The sequence below is a fragment of the Spermophilus citellus genome (genome assembly GCF_964194105.1).
Source record: "Spermophilus citellus genome assembly, chromosome: 1".
NCBI lineage: Eukaryota > Metazoa > Chordata > Mammalia > Rodentia > Sciuridae > Spermophilus > Spermophilus citellus.
Window position 1 is genome coordinate 209,720,062 of NC_138182.1, and position 21,263 is coordinate 209,741,324.

General features: G+C 35.3%; 1 protein-coding gene across 1 annotated transcript in view; it reads left to right on the forward strand.

The window, feature by feature from the left end:
* The window catches only part of KIAA0825, a 387,377-nt gene that overhangs the window by 185,914 nt on the left and 180,200 nt on the right, over window positions 1-21,263 (forward strand). Inside the window, exons 16-19 of the mRNA XM_081298007.1 lie at window positions 39-444; window positions 4,793-4,952; window positions 9,114-9,272; window positions 11,077-11,171. Coding sequence (XP_081154133.1) covers window positions 39-444; window positions 4,793-4,952; window positions 9,114-9,272; window positions 11,077-11,171 — 820 coding nt within the window. The remainder of the gene's footprint in view (window positions 1-38; window positions 445-4,792; window positions 4,953-9,113; window positions 9,273-11,076; window positions 11,172-21,263) is intronic.

Genomic DNA, 21,263 nt, shown 5'->3' on the forward strand with positions numbered 1-21,263 from the left:
TAATATTAATCATACCTTTTCTGTCTTTTCTTCCCCAGGCTTCACAAGGCTTGCTGCTCAGGCAGTATCTATTGTAATCAGCAAGTTACCTACAGTGATTGCATGTTTGCCTCCCCCAATTAAATACTTCTTTTTTCTGTCTGAGAGGAAAATGTCAAAAAACTTTGTTGAATTGAAGATAGCTGGCCTGCTTGTCTGGAACTTGATTGTACTTATACGTCGCATATTTAAAGATGGAAACGCAGTAGAACTTTTAACAGGTGCCTCCCTTGACAGATGGAGTAAAGAGAAACTGGGTTTAATTTGTGTGTGTTTGGGTAGCATCATTGGAGAGCAAAGTAGCCCTAATCAAATGACCCAAAAAGTCATACAAAGCATTGAGCAACAAAAGCCCAAATGGATTGAACGCCAGTTGTTGAAAGCAAGGAAATTGAGCACTGAATGGTAAGGCAATGTTTTTCTCTCACTGAATTCATCACATACTTTCACAATAACAAAATTACCAGAACACAACCACAACAAAATCTTATCAGATGGGCAGCATTGGTCATTTGGCTAAATTCATGGGAACTTTGATGAGGATAGGAAAAGATAAGTATCCCACTAAAGACTACTGTTAAGGGTTCCTTGTCTTCTTAAAATTTGAATCCCATTGATACACAAGAACACTATACTTGTTGGGTCACCATCTAAAGGTTTCCGATTAAAAGGGTGGAAGTTACACCCAGAAGAATTTAATTTCATTCCTTTTCAGTGTATAAACAGGTATCTAGTGGATAGCCTGAAGTGTTTTGTAAGTGGAGTGGGCACAGAGATTAAATTAAGAAGGAATTAATGGATATGAAAGCCTTTTTATTGCTTTCTGTGTACCTGATTGTCAAAAAGGTACACATTTTTCATCTGGTAATATAAGAATCCCAGAGGGCAAGTCGGGCATATCACACTCAAGCTATAAACACACCCAGCTGTTCCAATATGAAAATGTCAGCCTTCTCATAGGTTTGTCACCAAGAGCTAAGTGATTTGTGGTATTGGAAAGAGTTTTAAGGGTCCCTGATGAATTTAAATATGTACATAGAGCTTTCCTGTTTTAAAATTAGTCTTTTGGTATAGAGTTGCATGATACTGATAAAGGAATTCCGGCTCAGATGGTCTACAGATCACCAAGTTAGCCCCTTTTTAAAACATCCACATACACTGTCCCCATTCTCTTAAAGTATATTCATGTTGCTAGCAGATATTAGAATAACTTTCTGCCTGAAAAGACTAAAAGCCACTTGAAATATTACTGTTACTAGTAGATGGTAGTGGTAAAGAGCTCAGGCTTTAGAATCAGAGGAACAAATACAAATCCCTTGTAAATAGGTCAGCTTGTGCAAGTTACTGAATTTCTCAAAGCCTCGGTTTTAACAATGAAACCAAGATGACAGAATTGTTTTGAAAAATTAAATAACATAAAGTTCTTAGCATCAAGTTTAGAATTAGTAAGCACTTATTATTTATAAACTATTAGAATACATTTTGCATTCACTGGTTAGTACTATAACTAATGCTCTTTGCTAGTCTATGTTAATCTTTTAAGACTTTATATTAATCCATATGGTGAAAAGTAGGTAATCGTGATTTTCCTGGTCTTGTCATACTGACTTCTAGAAATTTACTTCTGGATGTCCCCTGGGCAGAAGTAACAATAGCAGTCAGGCAAATGCTTAGTCACATTGACAGTGACCTTCTTAATCTTTATATTTGTATTCAATTCCAATTCACAGGCTTTAATCCAGTGACTAAAAGATTAAGGCCAGATGTCATTATACAGTGATTATAAAAGAGAGAGAGAAGAGTAAAAATTATAGATCGGATTTTATTTTAAAAGTTTAATTTATGATACTACTGATTTAGAAGCCACTCTATCAAATAAGATCTATTCAAAGCATGTGTAAGTAATATAACTGGACTACATGCAAAAGCTGATTTCAATTAAAGTTTTATAAACAACACCAACACATCTGGTATCCCCTGTAGTGTGAGGCTGTCTAGCTAATATTTAGCTGACTAGTTATGAGTCAAAAGATTGCTTAGCAATCTCTTAGAACATTCATCAAAAACAAAGAATTGCTGATTTAAAATATTTTAATCAACAAAGATTCTGAATAATTAGCTAATAATTAGTACAATACTATGTCTCAGTTTCTGAATTATCAATATATAAAAATGCAGACTTAAGGTTACTTATTACATGTATTTTATTTTATTTATTTTTTTAATTTTTATTTTTTTAATTTTTTTATTGATTGTTCACAACATTACAAAGCTCTTGACATATCATATTTCATACATTAGATTGAAGTGGGTTATGAACCCCCAATTTTACCCCAAATGCAGATTGCAGAATCACGTCGGTTACACATCCACAATTTTACATAATGCCCTATTAGTAATTGTTGTATTCTGCTACCTTTCCTATCCCCTACTATCCCCCCTCCCCTCCCCTCCCATCTTCTCTCTCTACCCCATCTACTGTATGTATTTTTAAAAAGTTAAATTTAATTTAACTCACTTATATTAATCTCGTGCAGAGTTTGGGCACTATAAGGATCCTTCTTCTTGACTTCAATTTTAAATTGGTTATCTGAAATACACATGGACTTCTGCTCTAAGAATGTCTCATAAATTGATGATTATTAAGTTAATAGATCTATACTATTAAGAAAAATGCATTTCAAATCATGATGCTATATAAAGTAAAGGGTTGCCATATTTTTTTTTAAAAAAATGGGTGTATAAACATTTACACCAAAATAGTTCTTCTGTTAAGATAAATCTTAATTCCTCATGAAGATTATCTAGGAACCTACATGATATCATTTGACTAGATTTCTTGCACTTGCATCCAGATTTAACTTTGAATTTTGTTATGGAAAAGGTGAGAATAACTGCAGTCAAATAGGTGGCAACCGTATGTTGCCTGTCCTGCATACTGCCTGAAAGTATTACTGTTCATTAAAATAACCTTCACTTTGTAGTAACTCTCAAGCTGTAAACAGTCAACTTATATTCTGGAGAACACACAGCCCCAAAACTAAAGAAATGTCTGTCTTTGCAAAGTAATTTGTCGAGTTGAAGATTATTGTTTTTCATCATGGTGACCCTGACTTGGCTGGCTGGGTGCATATACAGATTAAGATTAATGCAGTTATTCCTTGGCTAAGGTCTGCCTCTTTCAGGGCACATTCTCCCTAATGACATGATTGATAGGCAGTCCCAAATCCAGAGAGGAACTCATTAATCATAGCATTGACTGAATCCAATCATTTGCTTCACCTGCACAGTGATGGACAGGAAAGGATACAATTCAGGGGCTGACACTGAGATACTCCTTTGTCAGAGAACCTCAACTTTTTCAATGTCAGCCTCTACAAAACCCAACAAGAAATTTTGCTTGCAACCTGCATGCAGCTTCAAAAAGATACAGGCAAACTTCTCATAAAGGCCATTTTTAAAAAAGAGATTTATGCTAGTTGATGAATATTGCTAAGTCAGAGTGGGATTTGCTTTTTGGGGGGTTAAGGCTTATAGGATCTTGAAATTCCTTTTTCTTTCTTTCCTCTTTTTTGAGAAGGATATTTTGAAGCTACATGTGGAAGCAATATCAGAGTTAATGTCCAGCAGCTGGGTATCATTTGGTTCAGTCTTCAGGTCAACGGCACTGACTCTTAGCAGAACTAATTTTATAATCATGGCAAAATCTCAGTAATGAACTGCAGTACACAGCTGATTACACCACAATAAATTTCATTCATCCTGGGAAACAGTAGAAACCATGAGTTTTCCTAAGAACACTTAGACTGAAAAGCCTAACATGATCCAATAGGAATAGTAATAAAATTAGTGTGGAATATGTAGCATGTGTGATGACTATCATAATTTTTTACATGAGTGTACTTTGAGGTGTTTAAAATATTTTGTTATCCGTTATTATGTAAACAATTTTCAAAATGAAGGACAAGCATATATATATGTGTGTATATTTATGTGTGTGTGTGTGTGTGTGTGTGTGTGTGTGTGTGTGTGTGTATGCATTCTCCAAAAAGAAACATTTCAGGACTGTTTTAAACATTCTTAGTGTGATGATTGTAAACCCTTTTTCTGGAAGAATAATCAAAGTAATGACCTTTGCTATGTATCTGTTACAGAAAAGGAGCAGGAGAGGGGGCTTATATTTTTTAAAGGCAACAAGTGTCAAAGGCCAATTTAAAATACCCAGTGGTAAGCACACCGCCACCAAGCATTCAGCCCATATTTAGAATAATAGGCTCCCCCTTTTGACACATTAATTAGTCTCTAATGTATCCTAAGACAGGTGTAAAAGGAATCTACAAAAGACAGAATACCAAAGCTATTCCCGGTATCAAAGATACTTTTTATCCTCCAAGAGAAAATACAAATTATTTCTTACACATTCTTAAAAAGAAATGTTTTGTTTTCATCCTGTGATTATAGCAATTTCAACAATTGCAGTAATGGGAAAATGTTTTATAGATAGGAGTATAAATGCAATAAAGAAATGTTTTAAAAGAAACGATTCAATTTTAAAAAATGCTTTCAGGTGCTTAATTCTGAGGCGCTGTTTCTATGAGCAGCAGCAGTTTGGGAAAGCTTACTATTTGAGCGAAGTCTTTATGGGTGCTTTGAGTATGAGATTTACATCGACTCTCCACACTCAGTCTCTCTGATTATTTTCCATCTTTACGATTCTTCGCCGCTGATATGTATGTGCTTCCTTTGTGTTTAGTGCCTTTATGACAATGGAGAAAAGCACAGTCTTAGAAGAAGGAGACACTGCTCTTGAACTGACTGAGCAGAAAATAAACATGATGGTCCTGGATGTCTGCCACAAACCAGGTGGCAGCGAGTACCTGAGGCAAATTTATCACATCATGCGGCTCAATGAGGTAGGGAAACGGCCTTTTTACCGAGCAATTAGGTGTGTACTGGCCTGAGGCAGCGTCTGCTGGCAGCTAAGGGTTAGTCAAGGAGGTGATAATACTTCTTAAAGTCAATACCAAACTCAATATTGCATTATTAATAGAATCTATTCAGCCCCGGCTGTTCTGCATTTGTACAGAAACAAAGCTTCACTGAAACAATGTAGGTTTTATTTGTATGATTTAAACAATAACATGGCTCATAAACTCAGTTCAGTTCTGAATTGTGGAGACTAGAGGTGTAGTTTGGGAATTGTGTGTTTGTGACCGTTAAGCTGATGCTAAAATCTGGTATTTGTGGAAATGAATTTTCTGAAGAGAGACACTGCTATTTTCCTAAAGACATCATACTTCTGCTGGTGAAGTTAGAGATTCCTTATGTAGTTAAAAACTTCAGAAGAATACTGACCCTTATTTAGGAGCAACCAGATTAACCCAAGGAAATTTATTAATGCACAGACACTGGCTGGAACCAATGCTACGCCTATTCTTTGCTTGGTTTAGCTGCTGACTTTTCGTGTTTTGAGCTATTTTAACAAAAATCTACATACATAATAGTTAATCTTAGCTATTTGCTTGAGACAATATAAGTTTGCTAACTCAGCAAGTTTTTATTTTGATCATATGTATCTGAATTAGAATGTGGTATCATGTTTATGTTTGTAAACAAGATTGTATTTTCTGCTATAGTAAAAATTATATAATATGAATGATGTGAATATGTAGCATTTTATCTCAATGATATAGGCTTTAAAAAACATAGATTTCCAAGTGATGAATTAAATTCTATGATAGCATTTTACAACTCAGTTATGTAAATATTCTTCCCAACCATTTTCTGAGAGTTGCTTGAAGTAAAACTTGTTTACTGGATTTCTTAGAGCTAATCAACTAATCAATAAACAAGTGGCATTACAATGTCTTTAATGATAACCTGATGTGAGAAATTTGTAGCTATGAGAAATGACCCTGTCCTTAAGGCTCCAGAGCTCAGTCTATAGTTGCTACAAAGTAACACAGACTATTCACTCTTGTTAACGATGCCTGATAGCCTGTGTGGGATTTCTATTTGGGAAGCCCTGGAACTCCCATCCTTGGCTAAATGAATGATCTCCCTTCTAAAGTTATGTTCCTCAATGGCATTTCCACTTGGCCACCTGGATTTAGCCAAAGTAATTGTGGTGACTAATAAGAAGGAGATGTTGAAGTATGATTACTATTAGAGCCTTTGTGTAAATTGATGTCATAGAAGCTCTGGAGGTAGTAATGGCTTATATAGAATGCCAGATTGATAGAAAAGATCAGAAATTACCAATAAACAAAATCATCAAAAACAAGTTGTATATTTATTAGCTGTCATTCATCTGATACATTTCCCTCACAGAGTTTCTGGAACTCTGAGGCAGTGGTTCAGAACAGGTGTGCTATGAAATCTTTACTGGGAGGTCACCAGTTTTTGATCAATTGGGCTCAAACTTATGATTTTCCTTTTTTTACACCTGAATCTATTTACTATTATGGCAATGTCCATCAGATTGTTTGTTGAGCTATCTTTAATTTGCTCTGTTAAGTGAAGCATGCGCAGAAAGGTAAGAGGTATGTTAGGTAAGACTAAAAGTATAGCAAGTAGGAGATTAATTAAAAAACACAGACAATAAACTCAAACAATACCAAGGTGGCTGAGTGACTAATGTAGGCTCATGGCTTCTTTTAAATGGGTGGCATTATGTGCTGTAGGTGCAAATGCACTGTGAGGTTTGCTCATTTGATGAGTAGTACTGTGAATCTTTAGCACCTCCACGCGTGTTGCTAAACGTCACTCAAAATGTAATATGGGTTCCGTTATGGCTATAGGCCCAGCTAAGGGGAAGAATGCATTTGTAGTTGATAGAGTCTGAGAAGTTGTGAAGGAAAGTGGGTTTAAATGTTTGTCTTTGAGATAAAAGTAAGATGATTGAGCAAAAAAGTATAATTGTGGTTAAAATTATCCTGGCCATGAACAGAGATGAGAAACCCAGATTTGGTCGTGTTCAATGAGTGTGCTAGTTGGGACCATCAGGCAGGTGGGGACACTTCAGTGGAGAGAAGTAGAGAAAAAAATAATGGATAAAAAAATGAACTTTGGTTCAACTGCACAGAGAAGGTGTTCAAGAAAGAATGGACATATTCTGAACAAATAGTCCTGATTAAACCCTCTATTTAAAAGAATGTCTTAGTAAAATAATCAGCTTTGTTTTTTTTTTTTTTTTAAGAAAGGGTACTGATGACTGTCAATATAGTAGTTTAACAAGGGAGAAAAATTCCAGTTTGTTCACAACTTGTAGCAGAGCACTTTTTTTGAATAATAGAAACAAAAGATAAAAATATGGTTATGTAAGGGTCAATTAATTAAGAAAAAATATTAGCCAAAACAAAGCATATTTTCCCAATGAAGGAAGTGTTTTTATCCTTTTTAAAATTTTGTTTCATAAATCACAAGGGAGAAAAACTTTGTTTCTATTCAGTAATCTATATCTAGGCATAAAATTTCTTTGTGATGGCTTTATCATCATCTAAACATATTTTGTAAGTTCATGTGTGCCACTCTAGAGAATTAATCTTTTTCTTAAACTTACAATGAGCAAGCTTAAGAAATGACTGCTATAGTTAGCTTTTGTAGTGTTTCTTTTTTTTGTTGTTGTTGGTTGTTCAAAACATTACATAGTTCTTAATATACCATATTTCACAGATTGATTCAAGTGGGTTATGAACTCCCATTTTTACCCCGTATACAGATTGCTGTGTCACATCAGTTACATTTCCATTGATTTACAAATTGCCTTTCTAGTGACTGATGTATTCTGCTGTCTATCCCATTCTCCACTATCCCCCCTGTAGTGTTTCTTTAGATGCCACTTAGGTAGTAAAATCTGAAATTTTCCCTCTACCATGGACACAATGGGTGTTTGTAAAGTTGTAGGGACTCAGGAGAAAGCACAGTGAAATAAAGCCAGGTGTGTGGTTTCTTTCTCCAACTCCACCACTGTCCTCTATGTAACCACAGGTTTGTCCCCTGGTCTTTCAGAGGCAACCATTGGTTGTGGTGTTGGAGTAGACTTTCTTGAACTTTCACGTGCCTCCCAATCTCTTGGGAATTCCGGAGTTGTCAGGCAGATTTTGATTCAGTGAGGGCTGAAATTCTGCTTTGCTAATACGCTCCTAGTTGATGCTGATTCTGCTGGTCTATGCACTAGACCTTGAATAGCAATGATTTTTAGATGACTTCTGAGGTCCTTTTCATCTCCAAGACTCTGAACTTTGTTTTAACCTTAACCTTGAAGAAAACAAATTATATTGTGGCATATTAAAAATCAGAAGAACATTTATTATTTTTATTTATTAAATGACTTTTATTAATAGTGAACATTTGTTAGTTCATGGAAGATTTATGATCATTTAAATTTGTGGTCATCTGAAGGGTCATAATAAACTAGGATTGTTTGTTCACCTTACTTATTTATGGGTGGAAAATGAGGTATAATGCAGTAGATCGTCTCTTTTTTTGCCCAGGACTGCACTGGCACTTGGAGGATTAGAATTACATATTCTGAGCTTTTATCACCTTGATTTTTTTAGTCCACAGAATAGAAATAGACTTTAGGAGCTTGCATTATAAATAATTCTGCTTAGAATGTGACTTCTTGCAGGAAAATATCAGAATACTTAGCACTCTGCTGAGCCTGGAGTAGGGAGCAAACTATAGTTAATAAAGGAAAGAATAATCTCGTACTGGGCATAATCACACCTGAGTTACATTTTAGTAACCAGACATGATAGCACATGAACCAGTGACTAGACAATGCCTGTAAAAGACACTGACATATAAAGCATTCATTCATTATGTGAGAGTTTGTTAAATGGGCTTTAAATCTATACTGTACAACAGGTAAACCTATTTTTGATTGGTTTATTGCAATGCTGATTGGTACTCATCTATGTATTTTCTGAAAAAAATGTATTCTTCCCCAGGCAAGGAATCCACTGCAATCTTGCAAATGTGCTGAAAGGGTAAACTTGGATATTGATCAGTTTATTTTTAAAGAGAATATGTGCTTATCACTATCATGACTTGTAATTTTTTTCTTAAAGGAATATTTAAAAGAACATCTGTTTTCTATGAATGGTTCAGAGGAAAAGCCATTACCCATCCGACCTTTAAAGACGACCTTGAGAAGTGTGGAAGTTCAGCCTTCTGTCTTTAACCCTTTCCATGTGCACAAGGTGTTTAGTGAGAATATGCTAGATCAGGTATGCAGAAATTAAATGGTAACTTTAATTTAAATGTGTGGTTTCTCTACACAAGTAAGAAAATGCTTTGGTTTGAATATGTACTCATAAGCTTCTTAATATTTTTTGGCTAGGAAGCAAAAAATCCCTTATTCCAGTTTATATAGTCTGTTCAAATTGTCTTTTGAAAGTTATTTTACCTTCTATTTGTCAAACTGATTCATATGTTTGGTCTATAAAACTTAACTTTTGATCAGGTCAGTTTGCCCTGGGCAGACCAAACATCTGTTAGGTAGTGTCTACAGAAGGCACAAAGAATCAGGCATTTTGTAATATTCTTCCTCTCTCTTGTCACTTCTTTTCCCCTGAGAGAACAAAACACCTTATGATCTTTGAGTGTATTAGATTAATTAGAAAATAATTTTAAATGAATTGCAATAGAACATTGAGCTTCTATTTTAAATGACATGGATAAATTTTCTTTTTATAACCCTAAACACATCCCCAAACTTCAAATGAATTTTACTAATGACCTTAAAGCAAGGACATTTGGAATAAAGTCAATGTGATAAACCCCATACATTTTTAAATGTCAGATTACCCATGTGTAAGCTGCATGTTTCAGTAGTTACATTAAAAAGATCATCTTTCCGCCAAAGTTTTTGAAATCTGAAGTTGCTTTGCTTTGTTCATTCTTCTGGTAGCTTTTCCCAGAAACCTCTTGACAGACAATTTGAACTAATAGGGCAGAAGAGAAGGATTGCTTGACCTAGAGCTCTGAGGAAAATAAGAATTAAAACAATGGCCTAATTCGGCATGCAGATAATATTTTTACCATGCCTCTTACAGTGCTCGTCTACATTCATCAATACTGTAGTAGAATAAGACCTTCAAATGCTGACAACCCGGGGCAGAATTCTCCTGCTCTATGACAGGATTGTAGTGCTTGATTAATCAGCAGGTGACAGGGGATAGCTCTTGTTGGATTTTAAACATCAGCCTGGACTCTTGTTATCCAAACTATTTAGTTTTAAGGAGCATAAGCATCTATAATACTTTAAAACAAAATGTATTATGTAAGTTTGAGTTTATTGGATGTTTTCCTGTATTGTACATTAGATTGCTTCAAACCATAAATGATTATTATAGCTGTTAAATTATCCTTACTTCATTTAAATAAATGGCATGTTGTATTGAGTTCTGAATTATGAGATTATTTTTCACAGTATTTTTTCCTCTTGACTCTGTTGTGAAATTATCTATTAATGAGAAAAGGGAATCATTTATGTTATTTATACTTGCAGGTCCTTGTAGTCTCCCTTTAAGGCATTTTCTTGACCAAAAAGATGACATTAATATCATACTCTAATTATGGTGGGTCTTATAATTTGAGTCTTAGCACTACTAAGTTTGTTTTTTTAATCAAACTTTGGGTGCTAAAAAAATATAAAGTGATTCACGCAAAAGTTGCCTGTAGAGTGATCTATACAAAAGTTGCCAATTATTTTGCTTTGTTTTTCAAAAAGTCACCCTCCCAGAGAAACTTGTTGGGCAAATGCCATTATCACTTGGAAGAATAACGACTCAAGAAATTGATTTATATTTTTATAAGTAATGACTACATCCCCAAATGGATTTATAAATTAATTGCTGTCTTTTTGGAATAAAAAACCTTCTTCTGTGGACATGATTGATGTTATCTGTCTAAGTCCTTGTTCTGGACCCCCCTCCTTCTTAGTTAGTCTATCACAGCTGGAGCTTTAATTTACTGATCATATTAACTCTGATTAATAACTAACAATAGTGTCTTCTCATTTATCAACAGTCAGTCATCACAAAGTGGAACTGGAACTGGTCAAACTTGCTGCCAAATTATCTGGGGCTGGATAAGATGACCTTCAGTGTGCTGCTCAAAAACAGGTAATAAGATTGGGGATCTTGGGGATCTGGGGGTGGGGGAAGATTGTGTCAGTGCACATGCACACACAAATGTGTGGGTATCATTTTGGGGAAAAAGCAAAAACATTTTGTCAACAGAGAAATCTCTTTTATTTTCTCTTTCTCCAGTTTCTCATCTTGAAATAATCTGGCTGAAATTATATAAGCCTACTTCCTAAATTCTGTTTTCTGTAATGAACATTTGCAAAAATTTGTTTCCAAAATGAAATTAGTTGATTTCAGTGTCAATTTTAAACTTTGTATATTTAATAGTTCACTTTTGTAAACACCAAAAATTATTGACTTGGATGACATTATCATACTATACCTTTGTTTACAACAATTTAATGAATGCATTCAAAATGCCAGACCAAATCAACTAGTCTAATCAGGGGAAACATATAAGTAAAACTGTCATGATTGAATTTTTTACTTTTCAGCCAGTTATTTTGGCACTGTCTTGTTATAGTCTCATTTGCATATTATTTTATACACGCACACACACACCATTATAATGCAATAAAATAATAATGTGATTTCAGCCTAAAAAGTTAAAATTGTAATTTATTTTGCACACTATATACACATTTTCTTTTGGATTAATTTACATGGATTTTACAAATATATCTTGGTAGTTTTCAGTGAATTCCTATAAACTTTTAAAATTAAATTTATCTATCAATTTTCACATTTCAAATTATATATATATATATGTATATATATATATATGACTCCTATATTAGTTACAGTTAGTCTACCTATAATATTTTTATATGATCTTTGTACTGTATTCCCAATTTTTTTTTCCTTGAAAGAAAATAATGACAGTGACATAGTAGAATTGCCAAATTACCCCTGAGAAATCTGGATGCTTATAAGAAAATGTCCTCTAAGAGAAAGATTGTAGTATTTCCCAGATGAAGGGTTAAAAAAGGAATCAGCTTTATCACTAATAAAAACTGTAGGTTAGCTGTGTGGTCATAATGGTATTCCTAATATTTCACCTTGAAGATCACACAACCATCATGGACAAAGCAAAACAATCCTGAAACTTCCCCAGTAAGGACAGAGCCTTTCCTATAGCAAGCTTATCACCCGGCAGGCAGTGATCCAGCGTGGACCCTGTTTGTGCACAGTGCACCCCAGACATGCTTCTATCTTTCCCAAAGTTGTCTGAAAAGGTGAGAGGAAGTGTTGATAGTTACATGATGTGTATCCTATAGTTAGTTACATGATGTGTACACAGCATTAAATGTCTGTCTGGAAACTTGGAAGGATTTCCAAGTTTTGTTCTTTGGAAATTTTTGAGTTCATGCAGACTAAGTGTATAATATTTTACAAACTTTTCCTCAGTTGGGAGTTGCTGAATCTAATTCAATAAATGGTACTCTAGGGATGACATGCCCTTCAAAATTTACTGTGTTTGTGTTGTGTAATAGTTGCTTCTAAGAGAATTTGTGCTTTAACCATAATTACATATTGTTATTTTTGTTTAATAATTTTTGATATACTTCAATTAAGTCACTAGCTATTAAAGTCTATTTCTCTGAGATGTGTGCATGAGTGAGTGAGAGAAAGGAACTTCTATAAATTTAGCTAGAAATAACAGGTCAAAACAGAAAAAAGGTCATGAATTTCTAATAGAAACAGGTAGCGTCTCATCTTAATAAGAACCTTAGATTTTTAAAGAATGGCATGAAATGCATCCTACTGCAAAGTACCACACACCACAAGCTCCAATGAACCTAACTGATCTACTTTAAAAGATGAAATACACCAGAAAGTTTATAATCTCTTCTATCACTTACCCATTTAAGAAAGCTATTTGTGAGTTTTGATTAATGTTGAATGAGCAACAAAATTGTTTTTGTTATTTTCTGTAAGATACCCTCATTAGGACCTATCTGAGAATGCTGACTTTTTAAAAAATAGTGCATTGAATTTTCTGACAACATGGATATCTGAAAGATACACTCTTGATAATGAGACCACAAAACACTGAGCTTTTAGAATGAGGGTTATATGTGCCATCCAACATCTACAGAGGTATACTTTTGCCTACTACCATGGTCTTTGGGGTTAGATAAAGCTGAAGAAGAGAATGAAAGAGCAGTTCAGCTGAATATGTTTGGTTCTTTCTTCCAAATTCTCTTCCAAATCATGTGTTCCCTTTTGCTCCCTTTATTGGTAATATATTTGTACTAATTACCTCTGTATTAAGACCTACATGTATGAATGAGGCTGTGAATGTTGTCTGAGGACGTGTTATAAAGGAAAGTGAACTCAAATATGCAAGTATGAAAAAAGTCCAGGAGAAGGGAATCCTTTCTATTTACCTCTTAAATTCCTGGCACCTGCTCTTCAACTTTCCTATAGGCAACAAAACATCTGTGGACTTATCTTTTACAGTGAACAAGACCTCCCTCATCCCCCAAACCAGACACAGATGGGAAAGCAGGATCTCTAGTTTTCTGAAGTTTAGCTCTAACTTTGATTTTCTTAACTTTAAAAGGAAATAATGATAGTTGAGCACGGTGGCACACACCTGTCTCAGCTCAGGAGGCTAGCCACAGCAAAAAGTGAGGCACTAAAGCAATTCATTGAGACCTTGCCTCTAAATAAATACAAAATAGTGTTGGGAATGTGGCTCAGTGGTCAAGTGCCCCTGAGTTCAATTCCTGGTATCTGCTTCCCCACCTCCACCAAAAAAATAAAAATAAAAAAAGGAAATAATGATAATTATTTAGCTACCTTGTGGATATTGTTGTCACAATCAAAAGTTAAAGTATACAGAAATATTTTTGAAAATTGAAAATGTGATGCATATTCAGAAAAATAGTAACAGCAGCAGTTTAGTTCTGGTTATGTAAGGAAATAATAAGTTCCATTTTGGCTTAGTTGCAAGATCAAGCTTCCAGACCAAGTTTATATAGACTCTATGCCTAAACCAATAGGGAAGATCAGGACACGTATCAGATTGGACCAGGCAGTGGGCCCCTAGGTCTGGAAGACCAACAGTGAGAAAATGAGCAAGTAAGAGAGGCAAAAGGCCAAGTAAACCACTGAGGAGATAGAGATATAAGAGATGAATACTTGAGGGACAGTTTAGACACATAAAACAGAGAATCTGCAGGGTGCCAGCCATATCTGTTACCTGAGGCCATATTGGTATCAGTTCCACACACTGCATCTGTGCTGACTCCAAAGGCAGAACAAATCTTGAAGTGGATGCCTGAGTCCTTGGCAGGGATGTACCTTCTGCTCACTATCAGACCTCATCTCAAAATACCTCCCTCTAATTCATGATGCTCATATTGCCTTATTTATGTTCTTTGGATTCTTTAAGTTCTTTCCCACTGTAAGGTCTTTGGTACTTGCAACTCCCTTCGCTCTTCACATGGCCAGCACCATTTTGCCCATCTGGAGTAAATATTGCCTTCTGAGAGTGATTGTTCCCTATCACCCATCTAAAGCAGCCCCCCTGGTCACACTAGTATTATCCCAAGTTATGTTTCCTTAACTGAGTTATCACTATCTTAAATCTTAATTTCTGTTTGTTTAACCTTACCCCTAGCAGTAAGATACAATCTTTTTGAGATTAGCACCTTGCCTACCTATTTCAATTGTGCCTCCATACCTAGAACAGCCCTGAACACCTAGTAGGCTCTAAGCAATATTTGTTAACTAATGAATAAATGTGGAATAAAAATGCAGAGAAAAAAACTGGCTCCTGACAGACAAACATAAAGTAGGTATCCTCAAAAATGTGATATTTGATTAATAGTCATTTAAGTACAAGAAGTATACTCTGGTAAATCACAAGTAAAAAATTATCTAACTGCATATTTATTCTCTGCATTTTCAAAATTTGGATAAATCATATTAGTTAAACTCTTATGTTTCAAATGCCTATTATTGTTGTTTTGTTGTTATTTGAAATTTGGCTCTGATTAAAGCAGGAAGGTGTTATTTATTTTTAATTAACTGATCCAGTTTAAGCCATAATCTTGTCAGCAACAAAGTCTGTTTTTTACTCCATGATTCTTAAGTCTTTTGACATTTGGGAGATTGAGTTTGGATTTCTTAAGTGATACTAAAAATGGAAAGTGAAAAATATAAGGTACAATTAAATGACCATAGCATCCAATCAAGACTTTGTAAATTGAGTGATTTGGGGGGCATTTGAAGAAATGTACAGTAGTTGAGACCTCAGAAAGGAGATCCTGAATATGTATTAATGAAATATATGTTTCAACTTAGAAAGTTTGCCACCATAGAAAATAGAGACTCCTTAGAGGTTCAGAAAATCAACGTATATATCAGTTCTACAGTTTTACCTTTAATACCGTATAAGAATAAGTATAGTGATTGTACATTGATCTTTTGAAATAATAAAGGTGCTTTTCACAGTTCCTTACTATTCATTTCTTTCTTTCATTCTTACCCACTTTAAAATAAATCCAGACTAGCAAATGAGATGGTGATTGCATTTCAGGAGAGTGCACCAAAAGGAACACTCTATTCCTTCACTCATGGCGGATCTCCAGATTGCCATTTTGATATTGTTTTCTTTGTCACTGGAACCAATTTATGTTGCTCCTTTTCTCTTTACTTTATTTATCCCAGACTAATTCCCAAGAATTGTGTTGTTGAAAATAATCTGTGAATACAGTAGAGTGCTATGCTATTTTAACCATCTAAATATACTGCATATGAGTTTGGCTTCGAGTTGAGCAAACACAATTAAATATGATGGCAGGAACAGCAGAAGGGGTGGTGGTGGCAGATTTCTGGCTATCAGTTTGGGGCCTTTCCAGGTGGACAATAACCATGCATCTGAGAGGAAACAGAGATTAGAAAACATGTTGGAAAAGAGCTGTTGATCTATAGAGTTGATTGTTTGCTTTTAATAATAATAATTATTAAAGTACCTTTACCCTATATCAGATTACAGTGCGTGCCCTGCAGTGTGTGGAGAATAGGAAATATTGTCTCTGGCCTCAAACTGCACACACTGCATTCTCAAGTGACCATTCTCAGGCAGTGTTACCATTAGCACAATGTTTATAGTTGCTCAAAGCAGTAAATTCCTGGTGCAGCAGCAGGCTGCCTGGTTATGGAGAGTTGGGTTTAAGAAAAAGGGAAAGCTGATTTTATGAGTATACACCTCTGAGCCATTACATACATTACATATGCCATAACATTCAAATTTGGGGATTTTTTTTCATGCTCCAGCTTCATAGAGTACCCATTTCTTTGCACCTCCACCAAAGACCAAAGCTTCAGTGACTTTCCCATCCACCAGCATTCTATGTTCTAAAACAGAATACTTCCCCACCCCACCATTCTGAAATCCTGCTGCAGAATTTTGTTTGTTTGTTTTTGCACAGAGGTTTACTAACATGTATTTTAGGATGTATAAATGTAATACTCTGATACTCAGAATTTCTCAAACTAAGGGATTTGGTACGTGAACCAAATAATTTCATAAACATGTTTTCCTTTATGCTGGGAAACTTGTATATGTCTGTCATCCTTTATGGTGTGTAAAGCATTTTCACACAAATCTCCTTTGACCCTCACCACAACCATGTAATGAGAGACAGCTATGAACAAGATTGCAAAACATTAAATAACATTCCCAAGGTCACTGATATTAAATGTCAGGTGGTACTCGTGCTAAAGGCTTCTGACACTGTATCTGGTATTTTATCTACTATACTCTGCTCCATTTCTTTCTTTGATTTTTCTTTTAGCTGTATAATCCTTGTAATAATACTGATGATAATGAACATAATAGAGCACTTGCCACATGGCTGACACAATTAAATGATTCACATACACATGTTTAACTGTATCCTACAGTAACCTTATAAAGTTTGTACATGCTATAATCATTTTCCTGATAAGGAATCTGAAACATAGAGGCATAGAGATGTAGGTGATAGTGTTTAGATTCTGGCTCAAGTCCATGTTTTTTTCCCTCTACCCCTCCATTCCCCAGGACTGGGAATTAAACCCAGGGGCACTCTACTACTGAGCTACATTCCCAAACCTTCTTTGAAAAAGTATTTTTATTTTGAGACAGAGTCTCACTAAGTTGTCCAGACTGGCCTCAAACTTACAATTTTCTTGCCTCGGTCTCCTGAGTAACTGGGATTGCAGTTGTGTGCCACTGAAACTGGCTAAGTCCATGTCCTTTAACGACTTCTCTCTAGGACATCTGTATAGCTTTGCTTACTTTATTCATTCAACAAACATTTTTAAGTACCTTCTATATTAAGGGCTATTCTTTGGAATAAAGTAACAATTTAGTGTGAAATGTTATATATGGTCATGCATGGCATAATGTTTTGATCAACTAGGGGCTGCATATACAATGATCCCATTAGATTATATCTCCTACTGATATTGTGGCCCTCTTAGTTAATGTTAGTAGAATCTATGATGTTTGCCAAATGACTAAATAGCCTAATGACATGTTTTGCATAACCTTTCTGCATCATTGAACTGTTAACACATGACTGTACTTCAAAGGGTCCTTCGGTGCTACGCCACATAATTTCTAATCCATTTTGAATTTACATTTTGGTTTTTCCCCTCTTGCAGTGCTAATACTCCTGTCAGCAATTGACTTGCCATCACATACTTTACCAGGGAGATGGAAGCCATCTAATGTGAATCTTCCAAAATTTCTTCTTAAACTTCAATTTAGTTTCTGTCATCTCCAATCTTTTGAATACAGAGTATCTTCTACCATTTGAAACTTAAGAGTTAAGTTGGCTACTTAGATTGAACAGGGCCTGAGGGAAAAAAAAAACTTTGAAATCTAAATAGTAGACTTGAAAGAATCATCAAAATGACAGGAGTGACAGGAACAGGGAGCTACTTTAGGACATTAGTAATATTTGGGGGCAAAGGGCAGGATAACTAAAAGGAGGGAAGGCCATGTTAGAGACTATGGCTAGGGACAGATGTGAAAGACATTCCTAAACAAGTTAAGGGCTCAAAAATATCTAGAATTTGAATAAAAATAGGCATGTTCCTGCCTCTTTGAAGAAAGTGTGACTGAGATTCTTAAGGTAGGGAAGGAAGCATTATGCTAACCTTTTACTTCAGAAAGTATGTCAGTTCATATCCTCCAAGAAGCAGATGCCAAGATGGGATTAGAGGTTCAAGAAAGTTTTTTTGCTTATTTGATTTTGTTTTGGTTTTTGGAAGCAATACACATGCAGATTAGAAAGGAGAAAGAAACAGGAATAGGCAGGGAAGACCTTCAAACCAAGTTGCTGATCTGATCCTATGAAAGGAGAAGGTGATGTGATGTGATATTGGAAAAGTCAGTGTCAGACAGCAAGGTGGTTCTAAGAAAGTTTTCTCAAGGTCAAAGGGAATTTCTTGAGCGATAGCACCCACTAAAACAACCTGGTGTTTTATAGGAGTGGGCTGATTGTAGTCCTTCCACCATATTCAAGATCTGGCTAAGAACAGCATAGGAGAAGCATGGACTCAGCACAAATGCCGTGGTAGATGGGAAGGAATGATAGCTGGGGCCATCATGTCAGCTGTGCTAACTGAAGATTTGAGTGGTGGTTTTCTGTGGCTACCACAGTGGAGATGGGAAAAGTGATTCTCTTATATATAAGTATGTTTTATATAAGCTAACAGGAATGCAATTTAAATAATTTAAGTAATTCTCCATTACTTTAGTGAGAAAACAGTCAGCCTAAATAAATATGTTAAATACTATTGACAGAAATGCAGAATTGGCAACATTTTGATGAAAAGAAGGTATAATAATTTCCTCAAAAGCAGCCATGGGAGAATATTTTGCTTGTCAAATTGAACCAAAATTCACTTTGTAATGAATTTTTTTTTCTACCTAATTATGCATTCACATACTGGCACTTTTGGCTTCTTGCAATGGATCAAAAGCTATTTAAAAACTTGCTTGTATAGAACACATTCTTTTTTCAGTGACTATTCTTTAATTCTTTTCCCTGTCAAATACTGTAAAGACCCCAAATCCACTGTGATGTTTTTCTGCAAAAAAGTTTTAGCACATGCTGCACCAGGAGTAGCTGTCATAGGCCCATTGATTCCGTCTGACTGAAGATGAAGAATATTGACTGCTTTAAGGCTTGTTGATCATTGTTAAATATCTCAAGTTTACGTTGTCAAATCAACATAAGGAAATGAGCTCTTTGAGGATATTTTTACTATGGCATGTTTATAAGAAATATTTAAATGTCTACTAAGTGCAATTAAATATTATAATAACAAATCTGAGCAGCAATTAATATTTTCCCTTTATTTGTATATAACATGATATTATTAATATTTCTGATGCACTATGCTGTTCTGTGACATGCTATATATTTTGATATAAATTGGTTAGAATACCTGAAGTGCTTTCTTTCCTTTTTATTGGTACTGGGCATTGAATCCAAGGGTGATTTACCACTGAACCACATCCCCAGCCCTTTTTATTTTTTATTTAGAGATAGGATCTTGCTGAGTTGTTCAGGGCCTCACTAAGTTGCTGAGCTCTTCTTAAACTTATGATCTTTCTGGCTCAGCCTCCCAAGTTGATGAGATTATAGTCATGTGCCACCACATCTGGCATATATTTAATTATTTTATTTTATTTTCCTGCAGTGCTTTCTTATATTATGGATGAAACTCTCACACAGATTGTACCTTGGGAATATAGCTCTAAATCTGATATCTTTTTTCCATAATATGAGACCTTTTGAAATTTTTTAAAATCGAGATATTTTAGTATCCAGAATCTATACATTGATTTTGAAATTTATTTTATAATAAAATATAAGTGACATATATACAGTATTTCAAAAGGTACAAGAAGATGTTAAATATAAGATCCCCCTCCACCTCAATCACACAAATCTCACTCCTGTTGTAACTATTTGAAGCATTTCTGTTCCTATTTGTTTTAGTTCATAAATCTAAGGGATATGATGCAACATGATTTTTTAAAATTTTGCCACCTTAAAATGACATTATTGATTCCTTTAGATGAAACACTGAATTTAACTCATACTATCCTCTCCTTTCCCCTCCTCTTCAAGCTCTACTAGTAAAAATGTTAATTTCTTTTATTGGTCATTTTTATATGATGTTATAAACATGCAATGTAACCTGCCTCCCTCAAGGACAAGATTACTCAGTCCTGATGAGGATGAAGTTTCCCTGTGGCTAAGAGAGAGAGTGGAGGTCACTCATGAGAATATTGACCAGCTCACGTAGAATGACTGACTCTGTGGAAGTTAAGCACTTCATGATGTCTACACGAGAGCCAATGTGAACAGATCCTCTGGCTTTGTCCAGCTTCATCCTCTCTACTCCCCTTACTGTCATCCCTCAACTCTGTCCTTCCAAGACCATTTCTGAGCCACCACTAAGATCTTCCCCAGTACTGTAGCTCTTAAAAATCTCCTGTTTTCCAAAATCTCAGGGCATTTATAAACCAAATGACCCATGTTAACATTCAGGATGTGTCTTTGCTAATGCTTTTGGTGACTGTGGGCACCAGGAAAATAAGAATCACAAACTCTTCTTGCTTGTGACTTTACTGTAAACCAAATAGTTCATGCTTGTTTTAGTCAGCTATTTTGGTGCTGTGACTAAAAGACCTGACAAGAACAATTAGAGAAGGTAAAGTTTATTTTCGGGCTCAGAGGTCTTAGATTATAGATTGCTGACTCCATTATTTGGGGCCTGAGGTAAGACAAACATCATGGAGAAAGAGTGTAGCATAGGAAAGTGGCTCAGAACATCCTACCAGGAAGCAGAGAGACTAGACTCAGCTTACAAAATACTAACTCCAAAGGCACACTTCCCATGACCCACCTTCTTCATCCTCGACCTACCTGCCCACAGTTACCACCCAGTTAATCCCTGATTAGGCGTTCATAACCCAATCGTTTCACCTCTAAACTTTCTTGCATTTTTTCATACCTGAGCTTCTGGGAGACGTCAAATATCAAAATCATAACAAGAGTTTTTTTGGGGGGGTTCAGCCTAAATCTATTTTTTGAATAATTTTGTTAT